Below are 18442 nucleotides of genomic sequence, written 5' to 3'. Positions count from 1 at the left end.
TAGAACCGTATACAGAAAAAAAACAACATATCAAATTCAAATAATCTTATGTCAATATTAGTGTTAAAATATGCATCAAATTAATGTTTTAACTAGTAATTGAGTTAAAAAGATGATATATATTAAAGTAGTTTTAGAGAAATATATGTTGCAAAAGAGTTAGAAATTGTTGTAAATACAGTGACAAAAGTGTCACATATCTTGCCACATATTATCACTAAACTTTTCTTGTAAAATAGCCATAATTTATAACCGTTGAATATTTCTTGCAAAATTTGTAAGACATTTTCGTATGTCGTAATATTGTTGCTAATTTGTAATGAAAAAAAGCAACTGACAGTTTTGTCACTATTTTGCAATAAAATTATTAGGTGCATACATCATTGCAAAAATATAACAAAAAAATGTTACAAAATCTTAAGGAATATGATCATTGCAAAAATACTGTGGCAATAACACTATTTCTTGTAGTGGCTCTTAAGTACATAATATTTTGTATTTGAGGAATGCGATCTTGATTTGCCTAGACCATGAAAACTCAAGTACTCAGAGAAAATCTAGAATTGTTAAATGATAGAAAACCCAGCTATCCAAGCCATGGCCTACTATCATATTATCTTGTTTTTTTTTTTTTTTTAAAGTAGAATAATATGCCATTGTTTACATCTAGAATATGTCACAGAATACTACAAGCATGTTTTTTTTTCCAACATGTAATATCTAAGAATTATTTTGACGACTTTTATTTTTTTGGGTTAAAAAGAGAGAAGATTAAAATATAATTTTTCCATTTTAATATAGAGATAAGTAGTTCAACTTATGTACGTAGGTTTCTTCCTTGTTTGTGGCTTCTTGGCAAAGAGAAGGTTTAGGTTACCGAATCAAAACGAGGAGGAGGGACCAAGAGAATCACGTATATATATTAATTGAAGTCAACCTTTTTGTATACTTGACCCATTTTATGTGACATTTATTTTATTTTTTGCTTCTTTAGAACCGGAAAGATTGAATCTTCATCCACATATTACAACATATAGAACCGGAAAGATTGAATCTCCTTAAACATAATAGACATTTAATTATGCAGAGGCATAAATATAATTAGAGAGTTAGATAATTAGAGATCAAAATAAGCACCAAATGTAAAGTTTGGAGGCAAATCGATTATTTTTCTTGATTGCATTTGGGTTTTCGTTGCTTTGAGGCCCATCTCATTGTTTATGTTGACACAATACAAAAGTAAAACATCATACTGTTTCACTGTTCTCGTGGAACGGCACGCTTTGTTTTTCACTTAAAAAACGTTGCGTAGTCCAAACTCCATCAAGCATATCGAAGAGTCACCGTCTTTTAAATAGAAAAAAGCGAGACTATCACCGTCTTTGTATCGTATCTCTCACAACGGTCACTAGATAGGTACTGATATAAGCGATGTGCGATCAAAATCTCAATTTTTTTTCCTTTCTTTGGAGCGGCGGCGATACTGAGTTTCTTCGAACACCATCTTCATCATCGCCAGGTTTTGTTCGATTATCTTCGCTCCTTTAAATAATTTAGGGTTTTATTAGTAATGGGCCTAACTCACCTTTTAATGATTTTATGTTTATTGCTTATAAAGCTCTCTTTTGATTGTTTGATTTTGTGTTCTTAGATTTCGAAATCTCTCTACATAAGATTCAGAAATATCAATTTTGGCTTTTTCTTTTTGTTTTTTGTTTTAATCGATTTAGAAACCTCTCTCATTAATATGTATGTTGATTCTGTAATTGAATTAGAGAAAAAAAAAACCCCCCCTTTTCTTGATTTGTGTTTTCTGTAATCTGTTTAGGGTTTTGCTTTCGTAATTGCATTTTTCTAATGTTCGAAACCTTTCGTTTTCAGGTTCATAGTTTCTGCAAGTCTTCAAATTTCCAAATCCAAAAGCCCTCTTTTTTTCAAAGGTTTGATTCATTTTTTTTTTTTGTTACAAATTAGGGTTTCTAATCAAAAACTCTATTTCTAATGAAATTCGTTTATTTAAGTCTCTGGAGTTTTGATGTGACTGATGAATTTTTTTTGTGGGAATATAGATGAATCAGATACAGATAGTGAGGAATCATATGTTAGTGGGTCTGATACACTTTTTGATGATGATTACATTCACGATGACTTCAACTTGTGTGGATTCAGCAGTCTAGTTCCCTACTTGGATGTTGAATCTTCTCATGGTAAGTTTGTTTACTGCATTTAGGGATAGTAGTGAAACAAATATGCCTTTCGCTTTTACGATTATGTCTCTTGAATGTTTGATATGGATTGTGCCGGCAACAGGAGAGATGTTTATAGAGGAACAGAATGAATTGATCGAGTCAGCTGCTGAGATGCTTTATGGTCTGATTCGTGCTCGTTACATATTGACAAGCAAACAGCAAAGGGTTGGCTGCTATGGTAAGCAAATCTTTCAACTCGAATATTTTTTTTTTATAACATCCTATCAAAGATGCACCGCTTGATTCTGTTTCTTTGCAGTTAGACAAATACAAAAACTATGACTTTGGAAGATGTCCAAGAGTTTATTGCTGTGACCAACCTTGTCTTCCGGTTGGTCAATCCGATTTACCTCGATCTAGCACAGTGAAGATATATTGCCCAAAATGCGAAGACATTTATTACTCACGATCAAAGTATCAAGGCAGTATCCTTTTCTTTCCAAACATTCACTTCTTTCCAAATGCATAAAGCAATGATTATTTTGAGTTTAGATAGGTATTATCTTTTTTTGGGGTTTTCCTTGAAACGATAAACAGACATTGATGGAGCTTACTTTGGGAAAACATTTCCACATCTTTTCTTGGTAAGTTTTCATTCATTTCCTGTCATCTTGGTTTTGTGTTTTCTACAATCGCTTTAGGTTGATAGATTTTTGTTCATGTGTTGGTTTCTGATCAAAGATCACGTTTTAAAGATTTTGTTTCTGTTTTTAATTGATTAGAAGAAACTCTTGTTTATCAAAATTTCTTTTCATACGAACGAACAGACTCATGAATTGTGCTCTGTTCAATTATTTCATCGATTTTCAAGAATAAAATTTTTCTGTTTTCTTTAAACCCAAAAGAAAGGGATGACACATTATATGATTGTGTTCTGTCCGGTTTCTAATTTGGGAAAACTGTCCCCCCAAGTAAGGCAAGCATGTGTTTATCACTGTAAGACTTGTCATATAACAGTAAGACTTGTCATATAATTGTTCCGAAGTAAGACAAGCATGTGTTTATCACAGTAAGACTTGTCATATAATTGTTCCGAAGTAAGACAAGCATGTGTTTATCACAGTAAGACTTGTCATATAATTGTTCCGAAGTAAGACAAGCATGTGTTTATCACAGGAAGACTTGTCATATAATTTTCCCGAAGTAAGACAAGCATGTGTTTATCACAGTAAGACTTGTCATATAATTGTTCCGAAGTAAGACAAGCATGTGTTTATCACAGTAAGACTTGTCATATAATTGTTCCGAAGTAAGACAAGCATGTGTTTATCACAGGAAGACTTGTCATATAATTGTTCCGAAGTAAGACAAGCATGTGTTTATCACAGTAAGACTTGTCATATACCCAAGTAAGACAAGCATGTGTACACAGTAAGACTTGTCATATAATGTTGCCTAAGAATGTGAATGAAACAGAGATATATGTCCCTAAGCATGTGTTTAACACAGTAAGACTTGTCACATGATCTCTGCGATTATCTTTTATTCATTGCTGGCTGGGCAGCATGATAGTAAGGATTCAATATTCTGCTGTAAAAGCTCTCAATGATCTGCTTATTGATGGAGATATATTCAATGTTCTGCTTATTGATGGAGATATATTCAATGTTCTGCTTTAAAAAATCTTGAGCTTAAAAGCTCTCAATGATCTGCTTATTGATGGAGATAAATTCAGTGTTCTGCTTATTGATGGAGATATATTCAATGTTCTGCTTTAAAAACTCTTGAGCTTAAAAGCTCTCAGTGATCTGCTTATTGATGGAGATATATTCAATGTTCTGCTTTAAAAAATCTTGAGCTTAAAAGCTCTCAATGATCTGCTTATTGATGAAGATAAATTCAGTGTTCTGCTTATTGATGGAGATATATTCAATGTTCTGCTGTAAAAGCTCTCAATGATCTGCTTATTGATGAAGATAAATTCAGTGTTCTGCTTATTGATGGAGATATATTCAATATTCTGCTGTAAAAGCTCTCAATGATCTGCTTATTGATGGAGATATATTCAATGTTCTGCTTATTGATGGAGATATATTCAATGTTCTGCTTTAAAAAATCTTGAGCTTAAAAGCTCTCAATGATCTGCTTATTGATGGAGATAAATGCAGTGTTCTGCTTATTGATGGAGATATATTCAATGTTCTGCTTTAAAAACTCTTGGGCTTAAAAGCTCTCAATGATCTGCTTATTGATGGAGATATATTCAATGTTCTGCTTTAAAAAATCTTGAGCTTACAAGCTCTCAATGATCTGCTTATTGATGGAGATAAATTCAGTGTTCTGCTTATTGATGGAGATATATTCAATGTTCTGCTTTAAAAACTCTTGAGCTTAAAAGCTCTCAGTGATCTGCTTATTGATGGAGATATATTCAATGTTCTGCTTCAAAACTTTTGAGCTTAAAAACTCTCAATGATCTGCATATGGATGAGGATATATTCAGTGCTCTGCTATGAAAACTTTTGAGTTTAAAAACTCTCAGTGATCTGCTTATTGATGGAGATTATACATTCAGTGATCTGCTTATTGATGGAGATTGTACATTCAGTGATCTGCTTATTGTTGGAGATTATATTCAATGCTCTGCTATGAAAACTTTTGAGTTTAAAAACTCTCAATGATCTGCTTATTGATGGAGATTATATTCAATGATCTGCTTATTGTTGGAGATTATATTCAAATGCTCTGCTATGAAAACTTTTGAGTTTAAAAACTCTCAGTGATCTGCTTATTGACGAAGATATATTCAATGTTCTGCTATGAAAACTTTTGAGTTAAAAAACTCTCAATGATCTGCTTATCGACGGAGATATATTCAATGTTCTGCTTTAAAAAGTCTTGGGTTAAAAAACTCTCAATGATCTGCTTATTGACGGAGATATATTCAATGTTCTGCTTTAAAAATTCTTGAGTTAAAAAGCTCTCAATGATCTGCATATTGATGAGGATAAATGTTTTTAAGTAAGACTTGGCTAATGTCGTCCGATTGGGAAATCCATTTTGTATGGATTGAGACAGCATGACAACATTCTATATTCTGCTCTATGCCTAGCTCTCGAAGCTCTTCTTGTTAGCGAAGGCACATTCTTGTGCAACGCTTGATGGGATTGCGGCTCGAGCAAAACACTAAAGAGAAAGAGAGAAACACAATCTCAAATTCTTTTTACTTTGTTCCGTAGTCTTTTTTATTGACCCAACAGGTTTATTGGCGTCTCTAGCTATAAAAAAAGGATTTGACTGTTCTACAAAATGTCGTCTGGTTCAACAAAAGTGTTGGATCCTGCATTTCAAGGAACTGGCCACAAACCGTATCCTTTCAGCAACAAAAAGATATACATTTTTGGATTGGTAAAGATACAAGTCAGGTATACATTTTTGTTTGATATACATTTTTTGATTGGTAAAGACACAAGTCAGGTACCTGTCACCAGCACTCTTTTATTTGGTAACAACTGTTTTTGGAAGAGAAGTTAAGGTGAAAAAGTGTTATACTAACTTATGCTTTGATATTTTTAGGATAAAGCCTAGAACAACAGCTGTTAAAACAGTTAAACTCGATGCTGTTCTTGCCTTCTTGGAGGCCGTGATGTCCAACACCGGGAAATTCAAGGCCATGAATCTGACAAATTTCTTGTCTTTTCTTCACTTCTCATCTACTTCTGATTTCTCTTCTTCATCTTCTCACTACCAATCCAACCACTTTCTGCAGTAAGGCCTAATCTCTGCTTCTCCTCTCTAATCCGAGTAACCAATGTTGCTTCCTCTGCTCTTCTCATCAACATATCTGACCATCCAGGCCTAGTCATGTTCTTTCCCATTAATCCTGAAATGTCCCGACATACTTGTGGTGTAGATACGGCTCTCTATCTCTCATACCCTCCCTCTGTCCTTCTGATACAAGCCAGTCTTCTATTCCAAACATCTACAGACCTCGATTTTAGCTCTTCTGAAGTCGGACTTAACTTCTTCTGCAAGTGTTTTAATTGCCAATCAACCTTGTAGTCATGTTTTAAAGCATCAAACTCAGCCAAGTCATCTACACTCAACTCCGATCCATATCGCTTTGAAATCAAAGCAAACAACAACAATTGTTTAACCTCCAAAATCGAAGTCCAATAAGGTTTCAGTTTAAAATTAAAATGCAGTACACAATACTTAGATGATTAAAGAAGCTAATTGGATAGACAAAGAGGAAACAACATACCAATGCCCTGGGAATGGGATGTAGACATTAGAGGAGAAGAAGAAGAAGAAGAAGAGGAATTGCATAAATCTTGTGTTCAAAATCAGTCAGTCACCGAACAGGTCATCGTTAATTCGTTATCATCATCTCTTCGCCAACCCCTCTGCATTCAGTTTCTTCCTTATCTTTGGCTGTTGGTTCATCAAAGAAGCCTATGACGTGCCAACGGCCTTGGTGGTTGAGTCACCACCGTAAAGATCATCGTAAGTAGAGATGTTTGATATCTAGGTAAATGGGAGCACTGTACTACGTGCTATTCCATGGTTCATGGTAGTTACATAATAATTGATATCTTAAAGATATAAGCTACACGAGAATGGTTGAGCAGGAGCTTGAGCTCTGCTGCACTGTATTAATACAGATTATGCCACTAGGTTCTTCACAAATAAAATTTAGTTGTAACTTCTCGTCTTAAGTGCGGCAGTCATGGCCATGAAAGCCTTATCCACATTGGTTGCATTGTTAGCGCTTGTTTCCAAGAATGGGATTCCAAGTTCATCTGCAAAAGCCTGCGCGACAAGAGAGGAGACAACAACAATGTTATTATCTTTCAGATAAAAGTTGTATCTTTCAGCTCAGCTGGACACAACTTTCTGTGATGTGAGATCGTTCTTGTTTCCCAACCAGTAGCTTGTTCACGTTTTCACTAGCGTAACGGTCAATTTCATTCAGCCATTGTTTGACGTTGTCGAAGCTCTCTTGGTCAGTGGTGATTGTCCTGAAACGTACACAGGCAAAATTACCAACAAGATTATTACGTACATGTTCAATCCGAAGTCTTGAAATTCTGGTCGTGAGACGAGCTTCTTGTGGTTATGGTAACAAAAATTTTCGTTATTGAGGTGACATCTTTGCAGAGCCTATCAATTTTGCGATCTCTAACTGGAGTCAAAATGCTTTCTTTGCTCTTTTGGTTTGGTCACCCTTGGAGGTTTTTTTCTTTCTAATAGCTAGTTAAAAAGGTTCCTCATATCCATTTGGAAGCTGAGAGAGGTTGAGAAAAGCAAGTGTTAAGTATTTTTTTCAAATCATGATAAAATCCGCAACTAAATTTTGTAGTTAGTAGTTGTTCATTTAACACATCTTCTTAGTCTCCTTGTGTTTTTGTTTATGGCAGAAATATAAAAATGACCAAATCTTTGACCTGCTGTTGTTATTATACAAAAGGAGACAAAGACATCGGACACATTTTATTTATCAGACAGAAGATTTCTCAGAATCAAACACATTCCGGCCCATAAATATAGTCATATGATAAGTTACAAAAACAGGGGTGATCATAAAAGATAGAAGTGAAAGAAATGAGAGAAGAGCAATGTTGCTGAGAAGCAAGGAGGTGAGGATGATCACCGCTGATGCAACCAAAGAAGCCGAAGAGCAAGCACACAGAAAGAAGCTGAAGAAAAGGTACATTCATCAATTACAGCATTGCAACATCTTATGAACTCCTATGTAAAGTTTGAATGTTTGCTATATGAAAACTCATTATTGTTTGTTGTAATAGGAGATGACTCTGGAAGAGTATGAGATAATCCTGGAGGAGAAGAAGAAGGCTCTGCAAGCCACTAAGGTCGAGGAAAGAAAAGTTGACACCAAAGTGTTTGAGTCCATGCAAACAACTTTCTAACAAGAAGACTACCGAGGAGGAAATCTTCGTCAAGCTGGTCACGACTCTAATATGTTCTATGATCAGAAAAGTCTTGAAACTCTGCTCGTGAGACGAACTGCTTGTGGTGATGGTATCAAAAATTTCGTTATTGAGGTGTCATCTTCGTAGAGTCTATCAATTCATGATGAAGATATATGAAGATACGTGATTTGATGACAAAAACAAAATTAAGATTTGACTATAGTTTTAAAATGGTTTTAGTTATTTCATTTATTTATTTTGAATAGCAATATAAACTAAAAAACTATATTATATATTTTCTTTTGAATACAATAATTTTGTTTGGGACTGTTTGATATGTTTACAAAATACAAGCGTCATGAGGAATTTGAGATGGTTGATAAATACACCACATTCTCACAATATGATAGCATTTACCATTTCTAGATTGCTATGATCTCCGCACCTCCTACACTACATCTACATGTACATCTTTCCAAAAAAAAGATTAACCAAAAAAATTCAAGCTAATCATAACTAAACCAAATTGTAATTAACAAAAAAAAAACAACTTGTAAGTTGGTATGCAACATGTAAGTGATTACAATTCGTTTCAAACGCATAACGTTAAGAGCAAAGCGTTGGGCCTAGTTTAACTGGGCCTTGAAAATGTAGAGTGTCGTAGAAGACCCAAGTTCAGAGCTAAACTTGTAGACAAATAATTAACAAAAATCGTTAAACACCATAATTAATCCCTAATAATAATCTCAAATCCCAAATATAAGAAATAAACCCTTTGCCTCCGCCATATCAAAAAGCTCCTCCGTCACAGTCTCAGGATCTCAGCATTATCGCCAAGTCTTATACTCAATCGAAATCGAAATTGAGCGAACTTCCCGGCGAGATTATCTGATTAGGGTTTCGTAACCGAATCCATCCGCGGGAATCTGAGATGGCTGAGGAGAAGAAAAAGAAGAAGAAGAAGAGTGATGAAATTAGGGTTGATTCTGGAGGAACTGTTGAAGAAGTAGTTTCCGAGCACAGTTCTATGAAGAAGAAGGAGAAGAAGAAGAAGAAGAAAAATCGAGAGTTTAAGGATGATTTTGCTGGAGAAGATGGGGATATTGCTGAGCGTGAAAGTGAGAAATTGGGTGAGGATGCTCTTGTTAAGAAGATGAAATCCAGAAAGCAAATGATTGATTCTGAAGCTGAGGATGGTGTGAAGAAGAAGAAGAGTAAGAAAGAATCTGGGAGTGATGTGTTGGGAAACAGTGAAAGCTTCAAAGTTTGTGATAAGAGAAAGCGGGAGGATTGTGATTTGGGAGCTGAAGAATACACAGACAAGGAGGTGAAGAGGCAGAGCAAGAAGAAGAAACCAAGTGTTGTATCAGAAACCAGCTTGAACTCTACAAATGATGCCAAGAGAAATATCATGGAGACAAACACAAGTGTGGATCCAGAGGATGATAACAAGGACTCTACGAAACATGCAAAGAAGGAAAGGAAGAAGAAGGAGAAGCAACAAAGTGTGGATTCTGAAGTTGAAGATAACAACTTGATCAACTCTTCTAATGATGCAAGAAAGAAAATCAAGGAGAAGGAACCAAGTAAGGATTCTACTAATGATGCAATAAAGAAAAGCAAGGAGAAGGAACCAAGTAAGGATTCAGAGCTTGAGGAACACAACAAGAACTCTAAGAAAGACGCAAAGAAGATACACAATGTGGATTCAGAGGCCGATGAAAACGACTTGACCTCAACAAAAGATGCAAAGAAGAAAAGGAAGAAGAAGAAGCAAAGTGACGTTTCAGAGGCTGAAGAAGTAAACAACAATGATGGCAAAGATGCAAAGAAGAAAAGGAAGAAGAAGCAAACTGAAGTTTCAGAGGCTGAAGAAAACAACAATGATGCAAAGAAGAAAAGGAAGAAGAAGAAGCAAGAGTGTGGTCAGAGTGATAAAGATGTGACCACACCATCAAGTAAAAGCACAAAAAGGGTGACATTTTCTGACCAAGTGGAGTTTTTCCCTGCTGCGGATGAAGAATCGGAGGAAGATGAAGCAGAAGTTAAGCTGGTGAGAGGTAAGAGATTTACAAAAGAAGAAGATGAGTTAGTAAAGAATTCTGTATTAGAATACGTTGATAACCATGCCTTGGGAGATGATGGGGTAAAGATGGTTATGGAATGCAAGTCACACCCACAACTTAAAGGCTGTTGGAAAGAAATTGCATCTGCTTTACCTTGGAGGGCATATGATAGTGTGTATCATCGTGCACATACTATATTTGAAGAAGGATCCAAGGGTGTGTGGACGCAGGAAGATTTGGAACTCGTTATAGAGTTTCAAAAGAAACATGGGAATGATTGGAGAACACTTGCAGATGCGTTGGGTAAAGACAGGAAGCATGTGAAAGACGCTTGGAGGAGAATAAGATTGGCATCCAAGAAGAAAGGTCATTGGACTAGGGAGGAGTATCAAAATCTCTTTGATCTTGTGAACAAAGACATTAGGATGAAAGCGTTCCAAGAGAAGCACGCAAAACATGGTATGCTCAAAGACAACATCCCTTGGATGGCTATAAGCGACGTACTTGGAACCCGGGACCACGTAACTTGCTGCACTAAATGGTATGATCAGTTGACATCACCAATGGTAGCAAAGGGAACATGGGCTAACGTAGATGACTATAGACTCTTGGAAGAGCTTTTGAAATTGGATGCTGCTTGTATCGACGATGTGGATTGGGATTATCTTTTGGAGAATCGAGATGCAGAAGCTTGTAGAAAACGGTGGAACCAGATGGTCCTTCATATTGGTATACCGAAATCGAAAACATTTGTAGAACAAGTTGAGATTTTGTCTGAAAGGTATCGTCCTGACATAGCTGAGGACAGAGAGGATTTTGACAACAGACCCTATGATCCTGAAGATTAAGTTTGGAACCATACATTAGATGTTTTCTTGGTACTTTCTGTTTTGTTTGATAAAATGTATTGGTACTTTCTCTGTGTTCGCGGATAGAAGCTCTGAGAATGTATTTGATTTTAGCATCTAAGAACTTATTGAAGCTAGTCCAGGCTTAAGCTAAGCATCAGATACTACTTGACGAGGCATTTTTAACTTTTCCTTATTTCAACTCTTCTACTTGTAGCCAGCCATAGCACTTACCAAATGTTTCATCAGATATTAACACACTAATTCATTCCTCTGTTTGATATTAATGAAGCATTTTGAGAGTAACAATGAGGTGGTTTCTCTACATGCCACTCGCTTCGGTCTCTTCCTAACACTTCATAGAATTTGTAGCAAACAAGATTGATAGCACAGACAGTACCTTTTCCACTACTAGAAGCTGACCAAATAAATGCAGAGAACACTAAAGAACAAAGGTAACCAAACAACGAGATATGTTTTGCTTGTAGAAATGGTGAATGAGTAAGAGTAATTTTAAAAGAGATTATAGCCAATCAATGATACTAGAAATGTGAACTTATTAGTTATTCCAAGGATTACATCAATCAAAAATCGCAAAGAGATAAAGATTGCACAGTCACACTTGTGATCAAATCAAGTCACACTTGTGGTCAAATCCACCGAACATGCAGTTTAGCAAAAACCATGTCGATATATATTACAAACAGCAAAACGTATCAACCCATCTTAACAGACTATGAACCATCTTCAGAGGTTCTCAGCGAGCTTCGTATTGAACAACTGCAAGATAATCAAACGACCATATAGATTAGCCGGAAACATGTACATTTTGAACAAGAAAACCAACTGATTAACAATCCAAATACAAAAGGAGTAGACCGTACAAAGGTACAAACTCAAGGTAAATTAGAAAACACTCAGATCCCCTATATCATATGTTTTGTGACACACATTTGAAAACGTTCCATCAGTATCATAAACTAAGATCACGACCAAAAAAAGATGGGTCAAAGAAACCTAAAAACATTACAAAACAAAAGGAGGATCAAGGATTAGTTACCTCTACGGGTACGCTTCTTGTAGAGGATACGGTACCCACACTCTCTGCATTGGATGACATCTCCAGACTTCAAAGTGTTCTCTTGTCCACAATCTAAACAAAGATGGGTTTTCATACAATACAAGAAAAGAAGTTAAAGCCAAACTACTAAACAAAGATAAACCTTTTAACATACAAAATATCAGAGATCTTCCTATGAATTTTGGGTTTTCATTGTATATGTCTGAAGCTGCTTGGAAGAAGCTAAATTTTTGAGCAAAAGCAAAGCTCCTCCTCAAAAAGACCTCAAGTCACATAAGATCGAAACAATACAGGAAAGTATTGATGATCAGATTGATTTATGCCTCCTAACTAAGCCAGATTATGAAATCTCCTAATAGATTAGGATTCATAAGGCTACTCAAAAGAGGCATACCAAACCAAGAGAACAAATTTAGCATTTTAAATTCACAAAGCTACAATCTTTTTACAGAGAACTAAGCAAACAGTAACAAATTTCAAAGCTTTTCCCTTCAAGTTCAAAGAAAGATGTTCGATGACAAATTCGGGTATAGCTTACCTCCACAGACGTAAGTAACGGGTTCAGGCAGTGCTGGTTGTTGATCCATGGTATTGAAACGAATCTATTCAACAAAAGAAACAGTACTCAGAAATCAGAATCAAGTTAAGCGACCGACCAAAATTTCTCAGTTCAGGATTGATTTCGTACTTACCCTAGGGTTTTTGTTGTAGACGATGATTTTGGCAAAGAGACGAGGAGCTAGGGACATTTATTATACTCGTATAAGCCTCTCGACACAAAAAGCCCATATAAAGTTGGGCCGATGGGCTTATGAAAAGCCGGTCAACGTTGACTCTTTTTTTTTTTTAAACTCTGATTTGTGTAGTAGGAACAATATAATGCACAAACATTCAACATGGTAACAATAGTCTAGGATGGTCCAAAGTACATACAGATGGGTGGATTGATTCTTAAGATTGAAAGAATGGCGGATGGGATAGTCCAGATTCCATCGCCACAGATCAGTCCTGAAGCTACTGCACCCGAGTAATCATCTGCGTCTTTCTTATTCATCCGTTCCCATACAAACATAATCACAGTTCCTATGAACATGTCGATGGTGAAGTACGCTCCTATGTAGAACGGACCAGCCATAGCCATTGGAAGTGGTATGAACTTAGAGATCTTTGGCGGTGTGATTTCTCTTACTAGATTAACAACCAGAGCAGCGATGAAGAATCCGCAACAAAGAGCCAAACAATGCTTGGGAAGTTTCGCAAAGCCTTCTATCCCTAGAATAGCCATTTCCCTGTAGATGACCGCGTAAGGTGCTTTGTAGACACCATCAGGATCACCGATATCAAAAGCAGTCCAAAACAGCCAGAACGTGATAGGAGTGATTATGCAACCCATTGCTGTACCCAAAAGCTGAGTTACAAACATGGATTTTGCTGACGACAATGTGAGGTAACCTGTTTTAAAGTCCTGCATGAGATCAGCTGCAGTTGAGACGATTGACATCATAAGGCCACATGCTGCTAAACCGGAAATAACTCCACCTTTACTACCTACGATTGAAGCGATGATGAAAAGACCAGTCTTTCCGTAGGTTGAAGGCATGCTCATATCCGTGAGCCCTGCTCCATAAGAATTGCAAAAAGCAAGAGCCGGGGCAACCATGTATGTACAGAGGACTAAGTACCATTTCAGTGGTGGGAATATCAACGGAACTGTAGCTGTTGAAACGGCTGCAAGACCTACATAACCAGAAACCGCAAACCCTAGGGGTATACGGTCCTTGAGAAATACGTCATCTCTTTTCTTCTTCTCCAGCAGTAACTTCGAGGTCTCATTCGTATCTAAGATGTCGGTAAAGAGAGGCAGGTGGTGTTGTTTGGAGTTTTTGTTGCAGAACTCTTTCACAGTGACAACAATGATCTTAATGAGGTTGTAGAGACCGTCACCAAGGATGATAGCAGTGGGGATAAAGACCTATAAGTTCGGTAATGATATGAAAAAGAATCAGTAACCACTGCAGAGAGAGTGCACCCATAAAACTCAAACTCTGTTCTCCCCTTTTGGAACTCTGTGATTTGTTTATTATACCTTATAGCCATAGAGACCTTTGAAGTCGTTGGCCTCAAGGTCAGCTGGATACCAGTCACCAGCATGCTGTGATATAAATGGCCAGAGGAAACCCCAAGAAATGATTGCACCGAGAAGAACAGAACAGTTCACCAAATGGGGACAGATCATACCACATCCAATAAAAGTAGGACTGAAATCAAAGTAAAACCTGCGCACCAGAAAAATCGTTCGTTACTCGTTACGAATTAGATCCATATCCTAAAAACATTCTCACTTGCAATACATTATTGTTAAACTGAACTATATATTGGTTAAGATAAAGAAATCATGAACTTACGTGTACTTGAACAGCGTCAAACCAAGTGTGGGAAAGTGATCAAAACCACAAGCACCACCAATACCACTGAAGAACCACTTGAAGCAACTCCAAACTAAGCTAAGGCTCAGGTACTTCCCAAGACATTTAACTTGGTTTCTGAAGTAAATAACATTGGAGATAAATATTTGATGAAACTCAATTAAGCTATGTTCTGCAGGGAGATGATGAGATTGAAAAGATGAATCTTTGACAAAATTACCCTGCAAGCTCTGCTCCAGTGTTGTTGTGGAAACTGTTAATCAACATTGCTGTAGCGGTTCCACTGGGATACGTAAGCTTGTAGTCCAAAATCATCACCTTGCGAAGTGGAACGAGACTGAAGAGACCGAGGAAGCTAACTACAAATAAAAAGCCAGTCATCCACCACAATCCAGGATTTATAACATCTTCAGGATTGTTTCCAGGATAATCAGCACCAATGAGCTTATACGTCCTATCATCCATAGCTATCAAATACGAACCAAACCCTCCTGAACAAAAAAAAAACAAGAATAATTCAAGACACAGACAGCTCTAAACTAAATAAATAAACCCATCTCCAAGCTAAAGCAATGTGAATCTTAGTACCGCTGTAAGCAAGACCGTAGCAGGAGACAACGCAAGTCTGAATAACAGTGTTCTCTTGCTTAGTAAAAGGTTTAGGTGAAAACCCTAATTGAGACAAGAAGCCAGTCCACGACTTGACGAAGAAGAAGCCGAGAAGACCAGCAGCTACGTTTAGCGAAGGAATGATTCCGATTGTTAGATTGAGCTTATGGGTTATGATACAGAACAATGTCCCCAACAGGGCACTAGCAACCAAGCCTCGGATCGTGATCTGGTCCTTCCACTCTGGTACATCTTCATCATCGTGATCCAGATTCGTGGCTTGTAACAACAATGTCTCTGTTATCTCCGTTGACTTTGTAATCTCCGTCTCCATAACTACAAAAATCTACTTCCTTTTTCGAGTATTTTCCGGCAGGCTTCACCGGAAAATTACATAAATCTGATTTTTTTTCTTTCCCCAGTGATTGATTACTCCGACAAGAACACACACCATTGGCGAAGGAAATGGTGGCAGTTGACTAAGTTGCTGTTATAAAACCTTTATGATCGACTAAGACGTCTCGTTGGTTAAAATCAAATAAGAAAATGACATGTGTCCAAAAGTGACATGTAATTTTTCAGTCTAGACATATATATATATATAGACCACAGTGCTCATTCTTTAAAATGCCTCGAAGGCTAATAATGTGGATTTAGCTTTGCCAACATTAGCTCTCTATTAACATGTTCTAAACCATCAAGTTCTTCAAGTTTCTTTTCAACGCACCTTTCTCAAGACATAAAAATTACATTTAAACAAATATGTTCTCAAACCTTCACAATTTGCATCATGTTGTAAAACACGAATGGTAGATTTCCATAACCGGCCCATACACGGCCCATGTACGTCCAAGGCCATAAGATTCATCGGTCACCTCCTCTTAGTCTAAGTTGGTTTAGTCCTAATGTATTTGGGCTTGTCCCTTCACTATATATATGTATGATTATCGAACATAATGAATAAGAATAAAAAGAGAAAACCTCCTTCAAGTTTTTCTAGTTTACAACACGTTATCAGCACGAGTTTGCCCTAAACTCCAACTGAGAAAATCCCTAAAACCCTAAACCGCCGCCACACACAAAGTCCTTGTTCGTCCAAGCTCGGCGATCAACTTCCGTCCGTGTTCGTGGTCGGCTACTGCTCGGCGATCGGTTTCCTGTCTGAGATCTGTCTATGTCCGTGGTCAGTTCCTGTCCGGGGTGAGTTCCTGTTCGGAGATCTGTTTGTGATCGGTTCTTCCTCCTACCTAGGGCGAGGTTCATGAGGAAGCTAAAAGTAAAACCGAGGTCTTTAGCTCCCAGTTCAATTCCACTCAACCTCCAAACGGTGGAAGGTAAATAAATCAAACCCCCTTAAAACCTATGGATCGAACATGATCTCTTAAATCTAAAGGAACAATAAAACTTGCAATTATACAATCAACAAACCAAAACCTCAAAACCCTAAAACTTAAAAATCCGATTGCATTAGGGTTGTTTAGATTGTTTGCAATTAAACTAAATATGCCATGATTAAAATCCTATTGATTGTTGATTGTTTGTATAAAATCGATGGCACGAAAACCCTAGAACTAAAACCTAAAAATCAAAAATATTAAACTTATTGTTCTAGGTTTAAATCCGGTTATTACTAATTGTTTGCTAAAATCAAAACATTAAAATCAAAGATTAAAATTGGATTAATTCTATGTTTTACATAGAACCTTAAAATCGAATATACAAATATTAGGATAATTACTAAAATAATTCATTGGCCTTATCTAGTATATTTAAGAAATTTAAATATATATTAGACATTATCCTAAAAGACTAGAAAATTTCCTAAAACCTTTGTCATAATCCTAAACTAGAGAAAAAGGAAAACTTATATAGGAAAAGGAAAAACTTAATAAAAGGAAATTCTTGCATGCTAGATCTTATGTTTATCTAGGACCATTTTCATGCTGGGTCATGCGGTATCTACGAAATTTTGTAGTAAAAACAAGACATTATCCACGAAAATAATCGGCATGTTTCGGTCTCATATATACCGCATAGCCCAAACGAAAATAAATCCATGGTTCGGTCTTAAATACCGCATGACCTAGACTATAACAAACGGCATGGTTCGGTCTTAAATACCGCATGACCCAAGAATATAAAATTCGGCATGGTTCGGTCTCATATATACCGCATAGCCTAAAGATAGAACAATTACATGTTTCGGTCTCATATATACCGCATGATGATAATCGGATGCCTGTTTTCTATTTTATAGATGGCAAAGATCAATAATCTCCAATATGCTGCACTTAACGTGTCCGGAGACAACTATCTCCAATGGGCTTTGGACACCAAGATCAACCTAAAATCAAAGGACCTATGCGAATGCATTGAGGATGATAACGATTGCACTGAAAAGAGTAGGTATAAGGCAATTTTTCTAAACCGCCACCACCTTGCTGAAAGCCTCAAGAACCAATACCTTACAATAGAGAATCCTCTTGAGCTTTGGACAGAGTTGAAAAACAGATATGGACACCAAAAGACGGTGCTCCTACCAAAGGCTCAATTTGATTGGAAAAACTTAAGGATCCAGGAATTTAAATCCGTGGATGAGTATAACTAAGAGCTATTTAAGATAGTCTCAATGCTAAAGTTATGTGGTAAGGAGGTTACTGAGGAAGACTTGCTAGAGAAGACATTCTCAACCTTTCACACCAATAATATACTGCTTCAGCAACAATATCGTGAAAAGAGTTTCAAAACTTATGCAAGCCTTATCTCTTGTTTGCTGCTTGCTGAGCAAAACAATGAGTTGTTGCTAATGAACAGTGCAATGGGACCTCCTGGTTCTGCCCCATTACCTGAAGCCCACAAAGTCGATTTGACTAAGAAAGAGCCCAAAGAACCCACAGAGCCCAAAGAGACTAACTACGTCCATAAGAGCAAGTACCATGGCCGTGGCTGTGGTGGTAGAGGACGTGGTGGTCGTGGCAATTACCAAGGAAACCACTATGATGGTTACGGCCGTGGGAACCAGTCCGACTTCGGTCGTGGCCGCGGAATTCACAAACCGCAATACAAGCCTAAATCGGTTTGTCACCGATGTGGTATGGGGAATCATTGGGCTAAGACGTGCAGGTCATCTAAGCATCTCATTGATCTATATCAAGAGAGTTTGAAAAATAATCCAGAAGCCAATATGGTTATCTCGATGGTGAAGGAGATTTCGACCATGAGAATGATGACCTATTGGATTATGAAACTTCGGATTGTCTAGGAAAGGATAATTAAATATTGTCTTGATT

General features: G+C 36.9%; 3 protein-coding genes, 1 long non-coding RNA gene, 1 other non-coding gene and 2 pseudogenes across 7 annotated transcripts; 4 read left to right on the top strand and 3 right to left on the bottom strand.

The window, feature by feature from the left end:
- Positions 1-2044: 2044 nt before the first annotated feature.
- LOC104719773 (casein kinase II subunit beta-1-like) lies at positions 2045-2942 on the top strand (annotated as a pseudogene). The gene is made up of 5 exons (XR_015568249.1): positions 2045-2207; positions 2311-2427; positions 2509-2674; positions 2787-2833; positions 2931-2942. The product of XR_015568249.1 is annotated as a casein kinase II subunit beta-1-like (transcript).
- Positions 2943-7547: 4605 nt separating this feature from the next.
- Positions 7548-8437, top strand: LOC147937393 (uncharacterized). The gene is made up of 2 exons (XR_015568171.1): positions 7548-7899; positions 7997-8437. It is a non-coding gene; the product is annotated as an uncharacterized LOC147937393 (long non-coding RNA).
- A 404-nt stretch (positions 8438-8841) lies between these two features.
- On the top strand, positions 8842-11173 carry LOC104719772 (uncharacterized). Its single transcript, XM_010437740.3, has one exon. It carries the CDS (start codon positions 9054-9056, stop codon positions 11034-11036), a length of 1983 nt encoding a protein of 660 aa, XP_010436042.2. The 5' UTR covers positions 8842-9053; the 3' UTR covers positions 11037-11173.
- Positions 11174-11547: 374 nt separating this feature from the next.
- LOC104719771 (DNA-directed RNA polymerases II, IV and V subunit 12) lies at positions 11548-12958 on the bottom strand. Its single transcript, XM_010437739.3, has 4 exons — positions 12810-12958; positions 12656-12719; positions 12097-12189; positions 11548-11816 (listed from the first exon to the last, which is right to left on the bottom strand). Exons 1-4 carry the CDS (start codon positions 12864-12866, stop codon positions 11794-11796), a joined length of 237 nt encoding a protein of 78 aa, XP_010436041.1. The 5' UTR covers positions 12867-12958; the 3' UTR covers positions 11548-11793.
- Positions 12314-12458, bottom strand: LOC147937392 (small nucleolar RNA U19). Its single transcript, XR_015569679.1, has one exon. It is a non-coding gene; the product is annotated as a small nucleolar RNA U19 (small nucleolar RNA).
- Positions 12959-12997: 39 nt separating the features above from the next.
- On the bottom strand, positions 12998-15636 carry LOC104719770 (putative metal-nicotianamine transporter YSL4). 2 transcript variants are annotated; one of them, XM_087470760.1, is made up of 6 exons: positions 15132-15636; positions 14764-15034; positions 14523-14660; positions 14204-14393; positions 13666-14089; positions 12998-13582 (listed from the first exon to the last, which is right to left on the bottom strand). In XM_087470760.1, the coding sequence occupies exons 1-6, from the start codon at positions 15484-15486 to the stop codon at positions 13575-13577; spliced, it is 1386 nt and encodes a 461-aa protein (XP_087326886.1). In that variant the 5' UTR covers positions 15487-15636; the 3' UTR covers positions 12998-13574. The 2 variants fall into 2 exon arrangements, with proteins under 2 accessions (XP_087326886.1, XP_010436039.1); XM_010437737.3 differs by having other exon boundaries at positions 12998-14089.
- Positions 15637-17409: 1773 nt separating this feature from the next.
- Positions 17410-18414, top strand: LOC147937391 (uncharacterized; annotated as a pseudogene).
- The last annotated feature ends 28 nt before the right edge of the window (positions 18415-18442 follow it).

Source organism: Camelina sativa, chromosome 10 (assembly GCF_030686135.1).
Source record: "Camelina sativa cultivar CO46 ecotype springtype chromosome 10, ASM3068613v1".
Lineage (NCBI taxonomy): Eukaryota > Viridiplantae > Streptophyta > Magnoliopsida > Brassicales > Brassicaceae > Camelina > Camelina sativa.
Note: the sequence above shows the minus strand (reverse complement) of the source record. Positions and strands in the feature narration are given on the sequence as shown.